Source organism: Zalophus californianus, chromosome 4 (assembly GCF_009762305.2).
Source record: "Zalophus californianus isolate mZalCal1 chromosome 4, mZalCal1.pri.v2, whole genome shotgun sequence".
In the NCBI taxonomy this organism is placed as follows: Eukaryota; Metazoa; Chordata; class Mammalia; order Carnivora; family Otariidae; genus Zalophus; species Zalophus californianus.
The window spans coordinates 84711865-84734410 of NC_045598.1; the positions used below are offsets into that span (position 1 = coordinate 84711865).

General features: G+C 38.5%; 1 protein-coding gene across 12 annotated transcripts in view; it reads left to right on the forward strand.

The window, feature by feature from the left end:
* The window catches only part of CDC14A (cell division cycle 14A), a 187344-nt gene that overhangs the window by 121373 nt on the left and 43425 nt on the right, over positions 1–22546 (forward strand). For all 12 annotated transcript variants that reach the window (XR_003523313.1, XM_027613260.1, XM_027613272.1 and 9 more), the window contains one exon: positions 775–913. Coding sequence is in view for 11 of the 12 variants with exons in the window: in XM_027613260.1 (XP_027469061.1) it covers positions 775–913 (139 nt within the window). In the remaining variant the exon portion in view is untranslated. The remainder of the gene's footprint in view (positions 1–774; positions 914–22546) is intronic.

A 22546-nucleotide genomic window follows, 5' to 3' on the forward strand; every position in this document is an offset into this window, starting at 1 on the left:
CATATCTCTTTTATTTGTCACTGTGCCCCCAGCTCCTAGCACAGTACCTGGCAGGTCGTAGGTGCTCCATCCATACCTACTGACTGAGGAAATCATGAAATCCTGGGGTCTGATGGAGTGGCAGGGAGGTCAGATGACCATCTGATAAAGGTAGTTTTGAAACAGTTGTGGGCTAGGGAGTCGATGAGGCTTGGTGACATCTATGGTGTCTTCCAACTTTGATTCTATGATTCCTTATTCTGCAATAAGTTAAAAAAAAAAGCCACCCTAATCATTTAAACAAGATATAAGTGGGCCATGATAATATAATCAGTTACATGGCTGACTCAGAGGTCACACAGACAAACTATTAACTGTAGATTCATCTCAGCCTGGGCTGGGGTCCAGGGTGGGGAGGGTGAAGACACCTGACAGGTGATATTTTGTAAGTGCTTGTCATGGAAGCCCCATTGCTTTAACAATATCCACAATGATGGCCATTCCCAAAGGCCCCTGGCGGTTGAACTTGATCGTTTTTCAAGACCCTTGCTCTGATTTGTATATGTTCTTACATAGGCTTATTTTAATTCTATGATCTATTTTTAGAAGATTTCTTGAGTTAGAATTATCTTTTAACCCCACATCATGTAGAAAAGCATTACGTTACTGTCTGGGTTTACAACACTTGCATTATACTTGAAACCATTGCAGTTTCTGGGCAGGGTTTGATTTCGGGATTTTTGTGGGTACCTTTGCTATATTTTGTCTTTCTTGGTCTGTTTCCTTTTCTTGCAGCTGGTCTTGGAAGAACAGGGACATTGATAGCCTGTTATGTCATGAAACACTACAGGTTTACACACGCTGAAATAATTGCTTGGATCAGAATATGCCGGCCAGGCTCCATTATAGGACCCCAGCAGCACTTCCTGGAAGAGTAAGTATATGGCCTCCGTTACCATATTATGTCCTTGGTTCTGATCATTTCTACCTCGTGTTCTCCTGGCTGTGGACTGTGTCAAGCCTGTGCTCATAAAATGGCTGCACTGTGAGAGAAGTCTGTGCCTCTAATGGAATATTGTTGATTTGACAGCTAATGCATTCTAACTTTGTACCTTTTTTATCTCTCAGATCAGGTGAGAGAAGAAAATCACAGAGCCATCTCTGCCTACCTTTTTTCTGTCATTTTCTATGTGTGATCTGGCTACAGTGCAATTTTCTTATGTCATCCTACTTGACACTTTTCATTCTTTTCTTTTGTTTGCGTGTCTAAAAGCAGAATGAAAAAAACCACAACTAAGGTCCGTCAGTGATTTGGGTGACATTGCTGCTTTCCTGACAACGAACTAAACTGCTAAAGTAGCTGCAACTTACGAGTTACCAAGGAAGAAAAAAGAGAACTGGGTTTTAGTCCTGGCCATGCCACTAAATGGTTTTATGACCATTATTTGGAAGAATACTTATAAATTCATTCATTCATTCATTCATTCATTCATTCATTCGCATATGCATGAACTGTTTGTCAAACCCCAGCCCATAAGGTGGAGAGATTTAACTCCTAAAAGAACAATCCTTTCAAAATTTTAGAAATTACCACTGATTTATCCATTAATAAAATGAGGAGATGAAATTAACATTAGCTGGTTTAGGTCCAGCTCTAAAATATTACCGATGATATCTTATTAAGAAATTTTACTTTTTTCTTTTTATGCTGTGATAGCTGTATCTTGAATAGCATTCTTTTTTATATAATTAATTTCTTTTCCCGTTTAAGTCTCTTTCTATTGGGTGAGAAACAAATGATTGTGACTTTCACAGAAAAGATGCTCTAAGTAAGTCATAAGCATCTGAAATGGTTAAAAGGATTTGAAGAATCCTCAGAAGCTGAGGAACTACTTCAGTTGCCGGCCCCAGGGGTTGTGGGGAGGGGGGAGGAGATAAGAACACAGTGCTGGAAATGTGAATTTATATCTTTGCTTCAAAGAATGAAAAAGAAGTGTAATGAATACACAAGAAAAAATACCAAGAACGGGATCATTAAGAAGGCAGAGGTTCCTAGGTTGGCCTATGAGATACAAATAAAGTAATTCTATTATTATAGAGATTTATTCTTTATCAGATTCTCAGTGAGTGTTTCCTCTGCTTTATGCGTGCCTAGAGCCTGGAGCTTGGTGCTGTTTATCTGCCAGGGGCTTGTACTAACTGCTCTCTAAAGTTAAGTAAATTAGGATTAGGAAACAGAAACCAAGACACTACTAAACCTGCTTCTTTAAGAAGGTCCATCAATCTCTTAAAACCGTTGTTGGGAAGAATGTTCATTCATTAGGTACCTACTGAATACTCACCTTGCTCCCAGCACTCTGCTAGGTGCGGCTCCCAGAGTGAGGAGATGTAGCCGAGAATTGTACCTCGTTTTCCCGGGGTGTCCAATACCACAACCCTCCCACCTCATGCCTGTACATGCCCCCTACCTCCCTCCCTACTATGCCTCTTCTCTCTGCCACATCTCAAAATTTTTTAACAGAAGAAATTAGGTTATGAGGCAAACAGGGCACTCTACACTGAAAAAAGGTGTTTGGTTTTTTTTTTTCCATTTCATTTCAGCTAGAAAACTCAGGATATTTCCTTTGGTGTGAGTCCATATTATAGTTTTCTAAGTATTTTTCTGTAAGAACTGAGGTGCAGAAATGACTTCCTTGCATAACTGAAGCATTAAAATCAGTCATTAATTGAAGTTATTCAATTAAGATCAGGCCTAGAATAAGTCATTAATGCTTAGGTCAGAACCTTCCTGAAGGCAGAGTCTTTGAGGCACTAGACCTTCCATGTTTTGCAGTATTTCTCATGGAGCTAACATTGGGAAAATGCCTGCATCATTTCCTAGGCTTTATTAGATCACCTCCACCAAGGTAGGGGTTTAATCTGCTTTATGCTTTGAGTGGTACCAGAGGTTCTATTGTGCTTTACTTGACTATGTATGCTTCTCTTGTTCTCTTCTCCTCTTGTTTTTTTTTCCTTTCCAAGGAAAGAAAAATGTACCCCGTAGCAGAAGACATTGCTTAGTGCATTCGTGACATTCATTCATCTGACAGAGATTTATTAGATGTGCACTCTCTGTCAGGCCGTGCTCCTGGGCCTGGGGTGGCAGCAGGGAACGTGCCAGACACGGTGCTTTACTCACAGGTGTAATATCTCTAGTGGAAGGAGCAGACAATGAACAAGCGTGTAAGTTTATAGACGAGATCATTTCTGACAGCAGTATGAACAGTGGAGACTAGCAGTAGGGGAGGGGGGTGATTACAGGGGATGGGAGAGCACTTTGGCCAAGGAGCGCTTCTTGAAAGAGAGTCAGAACCTCGAGGGTGGAAGGAATCTGTGCTGGTGGTCTGAATTGTGTCCTGGGTAGCAGGCACGCGGAGGTCCCGAGATGGGAACGTGCACCATTTCTGAAGCCCAGAAAGAAGGCTAGTGTGGGTAGAATACAATGAGCTGGAGTGGGTGGCTTGAGAGGTTGGCTCAGTCAATTTTCACTAAGTGAACATACCCCTGTAACCACATTGGAAATCAGGAAATAGAACAATTAGCAGCATCCAGAAGCCTCCCTTGTACTCCTTCCATTCACTACCCAGTTCTTCTGCCTGTGTGACCATTACGCTTACTTCTAACATTACAGATGAGTTTTGCCTGATTGTAACCTTACACAAATGGAATCAGTATGTATGTCTGGCTTCTCTCAGTCAGCATTATTTTATTGTTATGTGTAAAAGTAGTGTGTTCATTTTCATTGCTGGATAAAATTCCATTGTTTGAATACATAGTATTTTAGCTCTTCTGTTGATGGATATTTAAGTTATGTCCAGTTTGGGGCTATTTCATATCTTTGGTATATCTATCTGTTGGATGAATACCTGTGAGTGGAACATTCAGTTATAGCAGATATCACTAAAGACTTTTCCAAAGTAGGTCTGCCACCTTAGATTCCTTTCAACAGCGGGTGGGAGTTCTACTTTCTTCACATACTTACTAATACTTGATATTGTCAGTTTTTTAAAGTTAAGTCATTATACTCTGCTCGTAGTGGTATTTCACTTTGTAGTTATAATTTGCTGTTCGCTGATAGCTAATGTGGTTGAACTTTTCGTGTATTTGTTAGCCATTTGTGTATTCTCTCTTTTTAAAAAAAAAGATTTTATTTATTCATTTGAGAGAGAGAGAGAGCACAAGTCGGGTGGAGAGTTAGAAGGAGAGAGAGGAGCAGGCTCCCCGCTGAGTAGGGAGCCCAGTGTGGGACTCGATCCCAGGATCCTGGGATCACGACCTGAGCTGAAGGCAGATGCTTAACCAACTGAGCCACCCAGGCGCCCCTGTGTATTCTCTTTTATGAAATATATTTTCAAATCTCTTACCCATCTTTCTACTAGACTTTTTCTTGTCAATGTATAGGAGTCTCAATATTCTGGCTACATGCACACTGTCCATTCTATGTAATGCAAATATATTCTGCTTCTCTTGGGGTTTGCTTTTTCACTCCGTAGTGTGTTTTGAATAGAATTTCTTGTGAGAATTTTTAAGATCTACTCTCTTAGAACTTTAAAATATGCAAATACAGTAGTATTAACTAGTCATCATGCTGTATATTATATCATCAGGACTTATTTATCTTATAACTGGAAGTTTGTACGTTTTGACCCCCGTCACCCATTTCTCTCACCCCCCACCTCTGGCAATCACCGATCTGTTATCTGTATCTATGAGCTTGTTGTTTTTTTTTTTTTTAGATTCCACATATAAATAAGATCATATAGTATTTGTTTTCTCTGTATGACTTATTTCACTTGGCATAATGCCCTCAAGGTCCATCCATGTTGTTACAAGATTTCCTTTGTTTTTATGGCTGAATAATATTTAATTATATATATATAATACATTTTCTCCATTCATCCATCAGTGGATGAAGCTTCAATTATTTCTATGTTTAGCTATTATAAATAATGCTATAACGAACATGGGGGTACAGATATCTTTTTGAGTTAGTGTTTTCATTTTCTTTGGATGAATACACAGAAGTGCAAACGCTGGATCATGTGGTAGTTCTGTTTTAAATTTTTTGAGGAACCTCCATACTCTTTTCCATAGTAGCTGCACCAATTTACATTCACCCCCACAGCACACTGAGGTTCCCTTTTAGTCATTTTCTGATTTCTAATGCCATAGATTTGTTTTACTTGTTCTTGGGCTTTGTTTTCTTCTCAGAATATTGTTTTTGAGATAGATTCATGCTAAGTATGTCAGTAGTATGTTTCTTTTTATTACTTAGTATTCCACTGTATGAAAATATCATGATATATTGACCCATACAACTATTGATGGGTATTTGGGTGATGTGTAGTTTTTGGTTTTTATGAATGAAACTGCTGTGAATATTCTTCTACAAGTCTTTTTGTGGACATATGTCTTCATTTCCTTTATTTAAATACCTAGGAATGAAGGTCGCTGGATCATAGGGTTAGATATAGTTTAACTTTATGAGGAATGATTTTCCAAGGTGGTTGAATCATTTTATATGCTACTTGTAGGAGTATGAGTTCTAATTGTTCCACATCTTTGCCAACATTTTGTTTTGTAAACTTGTTTTTTGGGTAGGAGTGGAGTCATTCTGGTTGGTGTGAAATAGTGTCTCAATTTGTATTTTCCTGATGACTAATGATGTTGAACGTTTTTTCATATACATGTGTATCTTTGGTGAGATGTTTGGCTAAGTCTTTGCCTATTTAAAATTTTATTTTCTTTCTGTTAATTGTGGTGGTTCTTATATATTTTATGTTATTATTTTATTTTCAAAATATATTTTGTTTCTTTCCCAAATGTTTTTTGCAGAATTTCCAAGGTATTATTTTATTTTAAAAATACTTGTTGAGGTTAGTATAAAACCATTATTTTTCACAGTACTATATACAGAGCTGATTGAAAATATATTGTTTTTCTACAGATTATTTAATATTAGGAAGAGCATTTTTAAAAAGTTGCGTGTTGCAGCTTTACAACAGGCCTTTCTGCTTTTCATTAAGATTTGTTTTTTTGAAGATTGTATTTATTTATTTGAGAGACAGAGAGAGAGCATGAGCAGGGGGTAACGCGTGGGGGCAGAGGGAGAAGCAGACTTCCAGCAGAGCAGGGAGCCAGACACAGGGCTCAATCCCAGGACCCTGAGATCATGACCTGAGCCAAAGGCAGATGCTTAACTGACTGAGCCACCCAGGCATCCCAGTGAGATTTTTTTTTAATTGAGGTATAACTGAATGTAACATTATATTAATTTCAGGTGTACAACATGATGATTTGATATTTGTATATATATGTTTTAGATACAAGTCTTTTGTCAGATACATTGTGCTGTATGTCTTTTAATGAACAGAATTTAAAATTTTGCTGAAATTGATTTTTGAAAATTAACCATGTATCTTGCAACCTTACTAATTTCACTTATTAGTTCTGGTAGTTTTCCTTTTTTTCTTTATTGCTGAGATTTCCAGTACAATGTCAGTTGGTGAAAATGGACATCCTGGTCTTGCTCTCGATGTTAGAGAGACAGCATTCATTCTTTCCCCACTCAATGTGATGTGGGGCTTTCACAGATGACTTTTATCTGAATGAGGAAATTTCCTCCCATTTCTAGTTTATTGAGAGTTTCTATTAATAATGGGTATTGATTTTGTCAGTTTTTTCTACATCTATCAAGATAATCATATAATTTTTTCTCCTTTGTTCTGCTAAATGTGAATCACATTGCTCTTCATCATAATGGTCATGATGTGCTTTTACGTCTCATATGGATGGATTTGATATGCTGATGTTTTCTTAGGGATTTTTGTGTTCATGTTCATGAAAGGTAATGATGTGTGATTTTCTCTTCTTGTAATGCTTTTAAGTTTCAGTATCAGGGTTATGCGGACTTCATAAGATGAATTGTGAAGCATTTTCATCTTTATTTTCTGAAAAGAATATTATAAGATGGTATTACTGTATTTGAGGGGTGGGAAGGGAAATTAGGAGATGTAAGTGTCATTTGGGGATAAGGGTCTAGTTGATGTTGGATGACCTGGAAGGGTTGGTCTTGGGATATGACAGGGGTAAACCAAAGTGTGTGCCATGATGGGTTTGGTTCTGAAAGTCTTTTAGAGCCAAGTGGGTCATCAGTAGAGGCCATGGGGTATGGGCCATCAGATGACTTTCTATTAAGCAATTCCTGGGGTTATGGTGGCCAAGGGGATGAGTGAAGATCCCCACTGGGACCACTTGCTTAGGTGTCTAGAAGGGAAGTGGGGGGTACCTACATAATCTCTGCTGCACTGCAGGGTGGTGCTGTGGCCCACTGGGGGCAGGCACCAGGTCACAGGGAGCCTAAGATGCCATGGTGACTACACACTTCTGTTCACTTCCTTCCCTGACTATTTTTTTTAAAGATTTTATTTATTTATTTTTTAGAGTGAGAGAGGAATACAAACAAATAGGGGGAGGGGGACTAGAGAGGTAAGAGAGTGAATATCAAGCAGACTCTGTGCTGAGTATGGGCCCCATCGCGGGGCTTGATCCCATGAGCCTGAGATCATGACCTGAGCCAAAACCAAGAGTTGAAGACTTAACCAACTGAGCCACCCAGGCGCCGCCTGACTACTTTTAACCATCCTGTCTGGAGAGTTTATTTCACATTTTATGTGCCTTTCTCTAAACATTCTAAACATAACCTCAACCCTTCTCCTAAACTATATTTTATAAAATATATATTTATATAAATTTATATATAAATTTATTTATATATTTATATATAAATTTATTTATATAAATTTATATATATACACACAAACACATATACTGTTAATTAAAATTTTTATTTTAATTAAAGATTAAATTTAATTAAAATTTAATTAAAGATTAACATACATTTGTAAAAAATAATAGAGAGGGCTCCTATGTATTTACCCACTTTCCCCGAATGCTAACATCTTGCAAAATTATAGAATAACATCATAATCAAGATATTGACATTGATAGAGTTAAGACATAGAGACCTGTCACCACAAAGAGTTCCTCACATGGCCTTTGTATAGCCACACTCATGTTTTTCCTGCCCTTATCCCCTTGTTACCTTTTGACAACTGCTGATCTGTTTTCCATTTATATATTTTGTCATTTTGAGAATGTTACATATATGGAATCATAGAGCATGCAACCTTTTAGGCTTGGCATTTTTTTATTCAGTGTAATTCTCTGGAGGTTCATCCAGGCTGTTGCACATATCAGTAACTTGTTCCTTTTTTTTTTTTTTAACTATTTATTTATTTGAGAGAGAGAGAGTGCATCTATGAGTAGGAGGGGCAGAGGGAGAGGGAGAGAGAGAATCCCAAGCAGACTCCCCACTGAGCGCAGAGTCCAGCGCAGGGCTCGATCCCACGACCCTGAGATCATGACCTGAGCTGAAATCAAGAATTGGGTGCTCAAGTGATTGAGCCACCCAGGCGCCCCTCACTTGTTCCTTTTTATGGCTGAGTAGTATTCCAGGGTATGAATGTACTACTGTTTGTTAACCGTGAAGGATAGCTGGGCTGTTTACACTTTTGGGCTATTATGAATAAAGATGCTATAAATGTTTGTATATAGGTTTTTGTGTGAACATAAGTTTTCATTTCTCTGGGATAAGTGCCCAAGACTGCAGTTGGTAAGTTGTATGGTACATGTTTAGTTTTATAAGAAACTGTCAAACTGTTTTCTAGAGTGGCTGTTTCATTTTACATTCTCACTAACAATGCATGAATGATTTTTTCTTTATATTTGCCAGCATTTGGTGGTGTTGCTGTTTTGTTTTAGCCACTCTGATAAGTATGTAATGATATGTCATTATGGTTTTAAATTGCATTCCCCTAGTAAGTAATTGTAAACAACTTCTCATGTACTTATTTGCCATCCATGTATCTTTTTGTTGAAGTGTCTGTTCAAATCCTTTGTCCCTTCTTACTGAGTTGTTTGTTTTCTTATTATTGCATTTTGAGAGTTTTTTTTTAAAGATTTTATTTATTTATTTGAGAGACAGAGGGCAGAGCGAGAGAGAGAGAGCACGAGTGGTGGGGAGGAGTAGAGGGAGAGGGAGAAGCAGACTCCCCACTGATTAGGGAGCTCATCCTAGGACCCTGAGATCATGACCTGAGCCAAAGGCAGATGCTTAACTGACTGAGGCACCCAGGTGCCCCTTGAGAAGTTCCTTATACATTCTAGGTCCTAGTTTTTTGTCTGATAAATATTTTGAAAATATTTTCTCTCAGTCTATAACTTGTCTTTCATTCTCTTAATAGGCTCTTTCACAGAGGAAAAATTTTAAATTTTGATGAAGTCCCATTTATCATTTTTTCCCTTTTTTAGATCATACTTTTAGTATCAAATCTAAGATCTCTCTGCTTAGCTCTTAGATCACCAGAATTTCTCATGTTTTTTCTAAAAGGTTTGTAGTTAGGTGTTTTCATTTAAGTCGGTGATTCATTTTGAGTTAATTTTTGTATGAGGCGTGAGACTTAGGTTAAGGTTCATTTCTTTTTGCCTATGGATGTCCAGTTGCTCTGGCACTCTTTGTTGGAAAGGTTATATTTTCTCCATTGAATTGCTTTGACATCTTTGTTAAAAATTAGATGGACATAGGTATGGATCTATTTCTTTGTTCTTTATTCTGTTTGTTCCATTGGTCCTTCTTCTAATACCACACTCTCTGGATACTGTACCTATATAGTGAGTGAGCCTTCGTGTCGGAAGAGTGGTTCCTCCTACTTTCTCCTTCTTTAACAAAATTGTCTTAGCAATGCCAGACCTTTTCTTTTCTATGTAAATTTTAGAATAATCTTGTCCATATCTACAAAAAAATCATGCTGCGATTTTGATAGGAATGTGTTAAACCTCTATCTATATCGGTTTGGGGAGAATTGACATCTTTAGTACTGTTGAGTCTTCCAATCCATAAACCCAGTATGTGTCTTCATTTATTTAGATCTCTTTTGATTTCTTTCATCAGTAATGTGTAGCTTTCAGCTTACAAGTCTTGTTTTGTTGGATTTACATTTAAGTATTTTGTGTTTTTTGGCATTATTATAAATAGTATTATATTTTAAATTTCAAAGTTCATGTGTTCATCACTAGTATGTATAAAAAATTGATTTTCTACTTATGTTTATTTTATATCCTAAACTTAGGGAGGTGTGTGTGTGTGTGTGTGTGTGTGTGTGTGCATGTGTGTGTGCATGTGCACATGTGAATTCCTGGGGATTTCTGCAAAGACAATCATGTTATCTACAAATAGGGACAGTTTTATTTCCTTTCCAATCTGCATGTCTTGTCTTTTCTTCCCTTGGTGTATAGTCTGAACTTTTAGCGCTATGATGAATAAGAGTGGTGAGAGCAGACATTCTTCATTTGTTCCTAATCTTTGGGTTGGGGGGAAGCATTCACCATTAAATATAATGTTAATTAGAGGCTTGCTATAGATGTACTTTATCAAGTGGAGGAAGTTCCCCTCTCTTTTCCAGAGAGTTTTATCATGAATGAGTATGGAATTTTGTCATGCTTTTTCTGCATTGATTGATAATGTCATTTTCTTCGTTAGCCTGTTAATTTGGTGGATTGCATTGATCTAAAAAAAAATATTGAATAAGCCTTGCATCCCAGGAATAAACCCCACTCAATATATTATAAATGGGGATCTTGCAAATGTGATCAAGTTAAGGATCTTGAAGTGGAATGATTGTCCTGGATCAGTCTGGTAGGTTCAATCTAATCACAGGGATGCAGGAGGAGTCAATTAAAAGAAATGTGATGATGGAAACAGAGATTGAATTGATGTACTTTGCAGCTGGAGGAAGGGGCCATAAACCAAGAAATACGAGCAGCCGCTGGTGGCTGAAAAAGGAAGGAAACAGATTCTCCTGTGGAGCCTCCAGAAAGAACCAACCCTGCCAATACCTTGACTTTAGCTCAGTGAGACTGATGTTGGCCTTCTGACTTTCAGAACTGCGTGGAAGTAAATATGTCTTCTGAGCCATGAGGTGTGTGGTAATTTGTTACAGCAGCTTTGTGTAGATAGGAAACTCATATATCTGTGTAGACAGTGTACACTGGTGTGGATAGTCAGGAAATAGGTACAGTAAGATACACAGATCCTCTGTGAGCATGGGCATTCTGAACTTCTCTTATTCATCGTATTTCTACTTTAGGCTATTTAAAGTAAGAGAGTCCTGAGATACACACATTATTTAAAGAATTCTGGACTGCAGCAATGTGTAAGATGAACCAGGTGGAGGGAGACTGAAAAGAGACTATTGTCATCTAAAGGGGACAGCTCTTGTTGAAGGGGCCAGAAGTTAAGACTGGGGAGTTAGAGACAGGTGGGTACCAGAAAGTCAGTCTCAGGCTTTGAAGCCTGACTAATGGTAGGAGAGGTGAAGGGCTTTGAAGCCTGAATAATGGTAGGAGAGATGAAGAGAGTGACACCATCGATGACGCAAAAGCATGAATAAGTAACACATTCATTAGGAGAGAAGTAAGAGGATTAAAAAGTTTTCTGACAGGTTTTCATCTGTCAAAAATGACTGCGCAACTTAGAGGGATTGTATTCTTTCAGAGGTGAAAAATCCAATCATTGCCTTTTAGGTAATGTTAATTCTAAATCTATGACTTTAGGGAAGCACATCCTGCGAGTCCTTGAAGACTAAAATATGGCCGGGTGTTGGATATCTTCATCTTGAAGAAAGCTTCCTCTTATTTCACCAGCAGTAAGAAGGATGTTTATTAACATCCTTGTGAGTTGATGAATTTATGTATTGGCAGATCAAGACCTCTTCTTTGTTATGTCTGAAATCTCATATTTAATTTTTTTTCTAGGGTATAAATAAAGTTGTTTACGAAACAACCATCAAGTTGTTTTTCTTCTATATAAAACTGTTGTTCTTAAGCTAAAAAGTCCATTCTGAACCCAAAATATGTGTTCTATCAGACATCCTCAAAGTTTTTAAAATGAGGCACAAACACATCTCTTTTATTATTGAGCCAAGTTTAAACTCATCCTTCTCGGGGACAGCCTGTGGAAGTACAGAGGTGGGACCAGGCTGCTTTTATGACTTGTTTGATTCTGTTTATTGAATGTTCAGTTTGTGGCACTATGCAGACCTCTGGATCATGATCCATTAAAGCTTTCATTCATTCATTCATTAGAAAGGACTTCAGCCCACGGAGATTCTTTACAATGGGGCATGATATAATGTTTTATTTTTATTTATGTATTTATTTTTAATTTAAAAATTTAAAAATTTTTATTAAGATGTAGTTGACATGTAACATTATATTAGTTTCAGGTGTACAATATAATATTTGATAATTGTATATATTGTGAAATAATCACCACCATAAGTCTAGTTAACATCCATCACCACAACATAGTTATGAATTTCTTTTTCATGTGATGAGAACTTTCAAGATTTATTCTCTTAACAGCTTTCAGTTATACAGTATGGTGTTATTAACTATAGTCAGTCTCCATGCTGTACATTACATCCCCAGGACTTATTTTATAATTGGAAGTTTGTACCTTTTGACCCCCTTCACCCATTTTGCCCACATCCCATCCCACATTTCTGGCAACCACCAATCTGTTCTCTCTCTTTTTTTTAATTTAAAAAATTTTAATAGATATTTTTATTATATATATATATTTATTATTTGTTTTAGGGGTACAGGTCTGTGATTCATCAGTCTTACACAATTCACAGCGCTCACCATTGCACTTACCCATCCCTCCCACCCCCCTCTACTCCAGCAAACCTGTTTGTTTCCTGAGATTAAGAGTCTCTTATGGTTTGTCTCCCTCTCTGGTTTCGTCTTGTTTCATTTTTCCCTCCCTTCCCCTATGATCCTCTGTCTTGTTTCTCAGATTCCTCATATCAGTGAGATCATATGATACTTGTCTTTCTATGATTGACTTATTTCGCTTAATACCCTCTAGTTCCATCCATGTCATTGCAAATGGCAAGATTTCATTTTTTTAAAAGATTATTTATTTATTTATTTATTTGAGAGAGAGAGAATGAGAGATAGAGAGCATGAGAGGGAAGAGGGTCAGAGGGAGAAGCAGACTCCCCGCTGAGCAGGGAGCCCGATGTGGGACTCGATCCTGGGACTCCAGGATCGTGACCTGAGCCGAAGGCAGTCGCTTAACCAGCTGAGCCACCCAGGCGCCCAAGATTTCATTTTTTTGATGGCTGCGTAATATTACATCTTATTTATCCATTCATCTGTTGATGGACATCTAGGCTCTTTCCATAGTTTGGCTATTGTGGACATTGCTGCTACAAACGTTGGGGTGCACGTGCCTTTTCAGATCACTACATTTGTATCTTTGGATCGTAAGGTAGCTCTATTTTCAACTTTTTGAGGAACTTCCATACTGTTTTCTAGAGTGGCTACACCAGCTTGCATTCCCACCAACAGTGTAGGAGGGTTCCCCTTTCTCCGCATCCTCGCCAACATCTGTTGTTTCCTGACTTGTTAATTTTAGCCATCTGACAGGTGTGAGGTGGTATCTCATTGAGGTTTTGATTTGTATTTCCCTGATGCCGAGAGATGTTGAGCACTTTTTCATGTGTCTGTTGGCCATTTGGTTGTCTTCTTTGCAGAAATGTCTGTTCATGTCTTCTGCCCATTTCTTTATTGGATTATTTGTTCCTCGGGTGTTGAGTTTGATAAGTTCTTTATAGATTTTGGATACTAGCCCTTTATCTGGTATGTCATTTGCAAATATCTTCTCCCATTCTGTCAGTTGTCTTTTGGTTTTGTTGACTGTTTCCTTTGCTGTGCAGAAGCTTTCTATCTTGATGAAATCCCAAAAGTTCATTTTTGCTTTTGTTTCACTAGCTTTTGGAGATGTATCTTGAAAGAAGTTGCTGTGGTGATGTCAAAGAGGTTACTCCCTATGTTCTCCTCTAGGATTTTAATGGATTCCTGTCTCACATTGAGGTCTTTCATCCATTTTGAGTTTATCTTTGTGTATGGTGTTAGAGAATGGTCGAGTTTCATTCTTCTGCATGTGGCTGTCCCATTTTCCCAGCACCATTTATTGAAGAGACTGTCTTTTTTCCATTGCATGTTTTTTCTTGCTTTGTCAGAGATTATCTGACCATAGCTGAGGGTCCATATCTGGGTTTTCTGTTCTGTTCCATTGGTCTATATGTCTGTTTTTGTGCCAGTACCATGCTGTCCTTGTGATCACAGCTTTGTAATATAGCTTGAAATTGGGCAACGTGATGCCCCCAGCTTTGTTTTTCTTTTTCAACATTTCCTTGGAGATTCGGGGGTCTTTTCTGATTCCATACAAATTTTAGGATTGTTTGTTCCACCACTTGGAAAAATGTCGTTGGAATTTTGATTGGGATGGCATTGAAGGTATAGATTGCTTTGGGTAGCATAGGCATTTTAACAATGTTTATTCTTCCGATCCATGCGCATGGAATATTTTTCCATCTTTTTGTGTCTTCTTCACTTTTTTTCATGAGTGTTTGTAGTTCCTAGAGTATAGATCCTTTACCTCTTTGGTTAGGTTTATTCCGAGGTATCTTATGGGTTTTGGTGCTATCGTAAATGGAATTGTTTCTCTAATTTCTCTTTCTACAGTTGCGTTGTTAGTGTATAAGAAAGCAACTGATTTCTGTGCATTGATTTTGTATCCTGCCACATTACTGAATTGCTGTATGAGTTCTAGTAATTTGGGGGTGGAGTCTTTTGGGTTTTCCACATAAAGTATCATTTCGTCTGCGAAATGAGAGAGTTTGTCTTCTTCTTTGCCAATTTGAATGCCTTTTATTTCTTTTTGTTGTCTGATTGCTGTTGCTAGTACTTCTAGTACTATGTTGAACAATAGTGGCGAGAGAGGGCATCCTCGACGTGTTACTGATCTTAAGGGAAAGGCTCTCAGCTTTTCCCCATTGAGGATGATATTCGCTGTGGGTTTCTCATAGATGGATTTTATGAACTTGGGGAATGTTCCCTCTATCCCTATACTCTGAAGAGTTTTAATCAGGAAAGGATGTTGTATTTTGTCAAATGCTTTTTCTGCATCAATTGAGAGGACCATATGGTTCTTCTCCCTCCTCTTATTAATGTGTTCTATCACATTGATTGATTTGTGAATGTTGAACCACCCTTGCATCCCGGGGATAAATCCCACTTGGTTGTGGTGGATGATCCTTTTAATGTATTGTTGGATCCTATTAGCTAGGATTTTGTTGAGGATTTTGGAATCCATATTCATCAGGGATATGGGTCTGAAATTCTCCTTTTTGATGGGGTCTTTGCCTGGTTTGGGGATTAAGGTAATGGTGACCTCATAGAATGAGTTTGGAAGTTTTCCTTCTGTTTCTATTTTTTGAAACAGCTTCAGTAGAATAGGTATTATTTCTTCTTTGAATGTTTGGTAGAATTCCCCAGGGAATCCATCAGGCCCTGGACTCTTGTTTTTTGGGAGGTTTTTGATCACTGCTTCAATCTCGTTACTGGTTATTGGCCTATTCAGGTTGTCAATTTCTTCCTGTTTCAGTCTTGGGAGCTTATAGGTTTCCAGGAAGGCATCCATTTCATCCAGGTTGCTCCACTTATTGGTGTATAGTTGTTGATAATAATTTCTAATAATTGTTTCTATTTCCTTGGTGTTAGTTGTGATCTCTCCCCTTCCATAATTTTATTAATTTGGGTCCTTTCTCTTTTCTTTTGGATAAGTCTGGCCAGTGGTTTATCGATCTTATTAATTCAAAGAACCAACTTCTAGTTTCGTTGATCTGATCTACTGTGTTTCTGGTTTCTTATTCATTGATCTCTGCTCTAATTTTAATTATTTCTCTTCTAATGTGTGGCTTAGGCATCATTTGTTGCTTTTTCTCTAGTTCTTTAAGGTGTAGAGTTAGTTGGTGAATTTGGGATTTTTCTGTTTTTTTGAGTGAGGCTTGGATGGCTATGTATTTCCCCCTTAGGACCGCCTTTGCAGTATCCCATAGGTTTTGGACTGTTGTGTTTTCATTCTCATTGATGTCCATGAATTGTTTAAGTTCTTCTTTGATTTCCTGGTTGACCCAAACATTCTTGAGCAGAATGGTCTTTAGTTTCCAAGTGTTTGAATTTTTGCCAAATTTTTTCTTGTGATTGAGTTCCAGTTTTAAAGCATTGTGGTCTGAGAATATGCAGGAAATAATCTCAATCTTTTGGTATCGGTTGAGGCCTGATTTGTGACCCAGTATGTGGTCTATTCTGGAGAAAGGTCCATGTGCGCCTGAGAAGAATGAGTATTCTGTTGTTTTAGTGTGGAATGTTCTGTATATATCTATGAGGTCCATCTGGTCCAGTGTATCATTCAAAGCTCTTGTTCCCTTGTTGATTTTCTGCTTAGATGATCTGTCCATTGCTGAGAGTGGAGAATTGAGGTCTCCTACAATTAACGTTATTGTTATCAATATGACTATTTTGGTTAACAGTTGGCTTATGTAGATGGCTGCTCCCATGTTGGGGGCATAGATATTTACAATTGTTAGATCTTCTTGTTGGATAGACTCTTTAAGAATGATAGAGTGTCCTTCTGTGTCTCTAATTACAGACTTTAGTTTAAAATCTAATTTGTCTGATTTAAGAATTGCTACCCCAGCTTTCTTTTGAGGTCTGCTGGCATGGAAGATGGATCTCCATCCCTTCACTTTCAGTCTGGATGTATCTTTAGGTTCAAAATGAGTCTCTTGTAGACACCATATGATTGGGTCCTGTCTTTTTATCCAGTCTGCAACCCTGTGCCGTTTTATGGGAGCATTTAGGCCACTCACGTTGAGAGTGATTATTGAAAGATATGAATTAATTATCATCATGTTGCCTGTGAAGACATTGTTTTTATAGATTGTCCCTGTAAATTTCTGTTGTATATCACTCTTGGGGTCTTTCTTCTTTTATAGAACCCCTCTTAATATTTCTTGCAGGGCCGGCTTAGAGGTCACATATTCTTTCAGTTTCTGCCAGTCGTGGAAGCTCTGCATCTCTCCATCGATTCTAAATGACAGCCTTGCCGGATAAAGTATTGTTGGCTGCATGTTCTCCTCGTTTAGTACCCTGAATATGTCTTGCCAGGCCTTTCTGGCTTGCCAGGTCTCTGTGGATAGCTCTGATGTTATTCTGATGTTCCTCCCGCTGTATGTAAGGAATCTTTTCCCCCTAACTGCCCTTAAGATGGTTTCCTTGGTTCTAAGATTTGCAAGTTTTACTATTACATGCTGGGGTGTTGGCCTGTTTTCCTTGATCTTGGGAGGGGCCCTCTCTGCCTCTAGGACGCGAATATTTGTTTCATTCCCTAGATTAGGGAAGTTCTCAGCTACGATTTGCTCAAATACATCTTCTAGTCCTCTCTCTCTCTCCACTCCCTCTGGGTTTCCAATTATTCTGACATTGGAACACTTCATGGTGTCACTTATTTCTCTGATTCTATTTTGATGGATTCTGAGTTGTTTTTCCCTGGCCTCCTCTTTTCCCTTTTTATCTATTATATTGTCTTCCAGGTCGCTTATTTGTTCTTCTGCCTCACTTACCCTAGCTGTTAGATTATCTAGATTGGATTGGATCTCATTGATAGCATTTTTAAGTTCTGCCAATTCAGCTTTCATTTCTGCCCTTAGAGACTCCATGTTGCCACTAATTGATTTCTCCATTCTAGCCATTGTCTTCACAATTGCTAGCCTGAATTCCATCTCCGACATCTTGGTTTATCTGCATCCATTTGTAAATCTGCGGCATAAGTCATAATCTCTGAGTCTTTTCTATTTTGGGGGCTCCTCCTCCTAGTCATTCTGTTGATGGGTGGTTGAGGGAAGGTATAGAGTCCAAATTATTGACAAGAACCCAAGCAAGATGCACCTGTTTTCTAGGGACCTTAGGGTTGCTGGCCTCTTGTTTTCCCAGACTGTCTTCTGGGGGAGGGGCCTGCCGTGCTGTTACTCAGGCAACCCTGTTTGGGCGGAGTTGCCCTGCCCTCCTGTGTTGGGGGATGGGCTCAGTGTGAATCAGTTTTTTGGGGCTTTTTTTCTCTGGCGGCTTTCCCTGGGGGCTTTTTGCGTCTCTTCTGAGAGTCAGAGCAGAAGAGACCACTTCTAACCCTCTGCCTCAGAGCAGAGAGATCGCAGTCTGTTCTTCAGTGAGCTCTTCAGGCCACATTGTCCCCGTTTCTGTCTGTGCTGCTATAAACTGCAGTGTCCTGGGTTGTGTGCTCCTCTGCAGCGCTCCCAGACCTGCCTCCAGGTTCAGGCACGTCTCTGCCCTTTGTGCTTCTAAAACCACCAGCCGCTCCCAGTTCGCATGCGCAACCCCGCCGCTCCAGGTTTCTCCCCCGCGGTCTGCCCTAAAGTCCTTTACCCACAGCTACCGGTCTGTGAGTCTGTGCCCGTCCCCAGCGCGGGAGGCTGTCACTCACCGGCAGTGTAGGATCCCCATGGCCAGGCTCCCTCCCGCTGCCGTTTATCCTCCAATATCTGCCTGCAGAATCATGGCTCCCTGCTTCATACCTCAAAACCAACCGCCTGAGATATTCTGTTTGTAGAGATCCAGATCTTCTTACATCTCAGGCTGATTTCGTGGGTGCTCAGAGTGGTCTGGTAGATATCCAGCTCAATTCTGGGGACCAGTTGGAATAGGGTCCCCTACTCATCCACCATCTTTTCTTTCCCTCTACACTGTGAAGAGTTTTAATCAAGAAAGGATGCTGTACTTTGTCAAATGCTTTTTCTGCATCTATTGAGAGTATCAGATGGTTCATGTTCTTTCTTTTATTAATGTATTGTATCATATTGATTGATTTGCAGATGTTGAACCATCCTTGCAGCCAGGAATAAATCCCACTTGGTCGTGGTGAATAATACTTTTAATTACTGTTGGATCCTATTGGCTAGTATTTTGGTGAGAATTTTTACACCCATGTTCATCAGGGATATTGGTCTGTAATTCTCCTTTTTGATGAGGTCTTTGTCTGGTTTTGGGATCAAGGTAATGCTGGCCTCATAAAATGAGTTTGGAAGTTTTCCTTCCATTTCTATTCTTTGGAACAACTTCAGAAGAATAGGTATTAATTCTTCTTTAAATGTTTGGTAGAATTCCCCTGGGAAGCCATCTGGCTCTGGGCTCCTGTTTGTTGGGAGATTTTGATTACTGCTTCAGTTTCCTTAGTGCTTATGGGTCTGTTCAGGTTTCTATATTTTCCTGGTTCAGTTTTGGTAGTTTATACGTCTCTAGGAATGCATCCATTTCTTCCAGATTATCTAATTTGCTGGCATATATTGTTTATAATATGTTCTTATAATTGTATTTCTTTGGTTTTGGTTATGATCTCTCTTTCATTCATGATTTTATTTATTTGGGTCCCTTCTCTCTCTCTCTCTCTCTCTCTCTCTCTCTCTCTTTTTTTTTTTTTGATAAGTCTGGCCAGGGGTTTATCAATCTTAGTAATTCTTTCAAAGAACCAGCTCCTAGTTTCGTTATCTGTTCTACTGTTCTTTGGTTTCTATTTTATTGCTCTGATCTTTATTATATCTCTCTCCTGCTGGGTTTAGGCTTTATTTGCTGTTCTTTCTCCAGCTCCTTTAGGTGTAGGGTTAGGTTGTGTATTTGAGGCCTTTCTTGTTTCTTGAGAAAGGCTTGTATTGCTATATACTTTCCTCTTAGGACCACCTTTGCTGCATCCCAAAGATTTTGAACAGTTGTCTTTTCATTTTTGTTTGTTTCCATGAATTTTTTAAATTCCTCAATTTCCTGGTTGACCCATTCATTCTTTAGTAGAATGCTTTTTAGCCTCCATGTATTTGTGTTCTTTCTAACTTTCCTCTTGTGATTGAGTTCTAGTTTCAAAGCATCAAGGTCCGAAAATATACAGGGAATGATCCCAATCTTTTGGTACCCATTGAGACCTGATTTGTGATCCAGGATGTGATCTATTCTGGAGAATGTTCCATGTGCACTAGAGAAGAATGTGTATTCTGTTGCTTTGGGATGGAATGTTCTGAATATATCTGTGAAGTCCATCTGGTCCAGTGTGTCATTTAAAGCCTTTATTTCCTTGTTGATCTTTTGCTTAGTTGATCTGTCCATTTCAGTGAGGAGGGTGTTAAAGTCCCCTACTATTATTGTATTATTGTTGATGTGTTTCTTTGATTTTCTTATTAATTGGCTTATATAATTGGCTGCTCCCATGTTAGGGGCATAGATATTTAAAATTGTTAGATCTTCTTGGTGGATAGACTCTTTAAGTATGATGTAGTGTCCTTCCTCACCTCTTATTATAGTCTTTGTTTTAAAATCTAATTGGTCTGATATAAGGATTGCCACCCCAGCTTTCTTTTGGTGTCCATTAGCATGGTAAATGGTTTTCCACTCCCGCACTTTAAATCTGGAGGTGTCTTTGGGTCTAAAATGAGTCTCTTGCAGACAGCATATAGATGCCAGATCTTGTTTTTTTTTAATTTTTTTTATCCAATCTGATACCCTGTGTCTTGATTGGGGCATTTAGCCCATTTACATTCAGGGTAACTATTGAAAAATATGAATTTAGTGCCATTGTATTGCCTGTAAGGTGACTGTTATTTTATATTGTCTCTGTTCCTTTCTGGTCTATGTTACTTTTAGGCTCTCTCTTTGCTTAGAGGACCCGTTTCAATATTTCTTGTAGGGCTGGTTTGGTGTTAGCAAATTCTTTTAGTTTTTGTTTGTCTTGGAAGCTTTTTATTGCTCCTTCTATTTTCAATGACAGCCTAGCTGGATATAGGATTCTTGGCTGCATACTTTTATCGTTTAGTGCTCTGAATATAGCATGCTAGTCCTTTCTGGCCTGCCAGGTCTCTGTGGATAGGTCTGCTGCCAATCTAATGTTTCTACTGTTGTAGGTTACAGACCTCTTGTCCTGAGCTGCTTTCAGAATTTTCTCTTTGTCTCTGAGACTTGTAAGTTTTACTATTAGATGTTGGGGTGTTGACCTATTTTTATTGATTTGGAGGGGGGTTCTCTGTGCCTCCTGGATTTTGATGCCTGTTTCCTTCCCCAAATTAGGGAAGTTCCCCGCTATAATTTGCTCCAATACACCTTCTGCCCCCCTCTCTCTTTTTCTTCTGGGATCCCAATTATTCTAATATTGTTTTGTCTTATGGTATCACTTATCTCTCGAATTCTGTCCTCATGATCTAGTAGTTGTTTATCTCTCTTTTTCTCAGCTTCTTTATTCTCCATCATTTGGTCTTCTCTATCACTAATTCTCTCTTCTTCCTCATTTACCCTAGCAGTTAGAGCCTCCATTTCAAAAAAATTTTTTTTATTAACATATAAGGTATTATTTGTTTCCAAGGTACAGGTCTGTGATTCATCAGTCTTACACAATTCACAGCACTCACCATAGTACTTACCCTCCCCAATGTCCATCACCCAGCCACCCCATCCGTTCCACCCCCCTCCACTCAAGCAACCCTCAGTTTGTTTCCTGAGATTAAGAGTCTCTCTGGTTTCATCTTGTTTCATTTTTCCCTCCCTTTCCCTATGATCCTCTGTCTTGTTTCTCAATTTCTCAAATTCCTCATATCAGTGAGATCATATGATACTTGTCTTTCTCTGATTGATGTATTTTGCTTAGCATAATACTGTGAGCCTCCATTTTTGATTGCCCCTCATTAATAGCCTTTTTGATTTTGACTTGATTAGATTTTAGTTCTTTTATTTCTTCAGAAAGGGTTTCTCTAGTATCCTCTATGCTTTTTTTAAGCCCAGCTAGTGTCTTTATAATTGTCATTCTGAACTCTAGTTCCAACATCTTGCTAATGTCCATATTGATTATGTCCCTGGCAGTCAGTACTGCCTTTTTACTGATCTTTTTTTTTTGAGGTGAGTTTTTCTGTCTTGTCATTTTATCCAGAAGAGAATAGATGAATGAGAGAACAAAATGCTAAAAGGATAACAACAACCCCAGAAAAATATGCACTAAACAAATCAGAGAGATCTTCCAGAAAGTGGTCGCTTTTCTGTTCATAGAATTGCTGCTATTCTTTTCTTTGATTGCCTGTTGAGTTTGTAGGTATTCAGAATGGTTTGATAACTATCGAGCTGAATTCCTGGGACCAGACGAAATTTAGATCTCCTACTCCTCTGCCATCTTGCTCCTAATCTGTTCTCTTTATCTATGAATTCTTTTTTTTTCTTTAGAATTCATATATAAGTGAGATCACATGGTGTTTGTCTTTCTCTTTCTGACTTATTTCACTTAGCACAATGCCTGCAAGTTCCATCCATGTTGTTGCTAATGGTAAGATTTCCTTCTTTTTCATGGCTGAATAATATTCTTTATGTATTTATGTTACATTCTTTATGTATTTGTGTGATTTATATATTGGATTGTGTGTGTGTATATTCACACTTTATTCGTTCATCTATTAATGGACACTTAGGTTGCTAACGTGTCTTTGCTGTTGTAAATAATGTTGCAATGAACATAGCA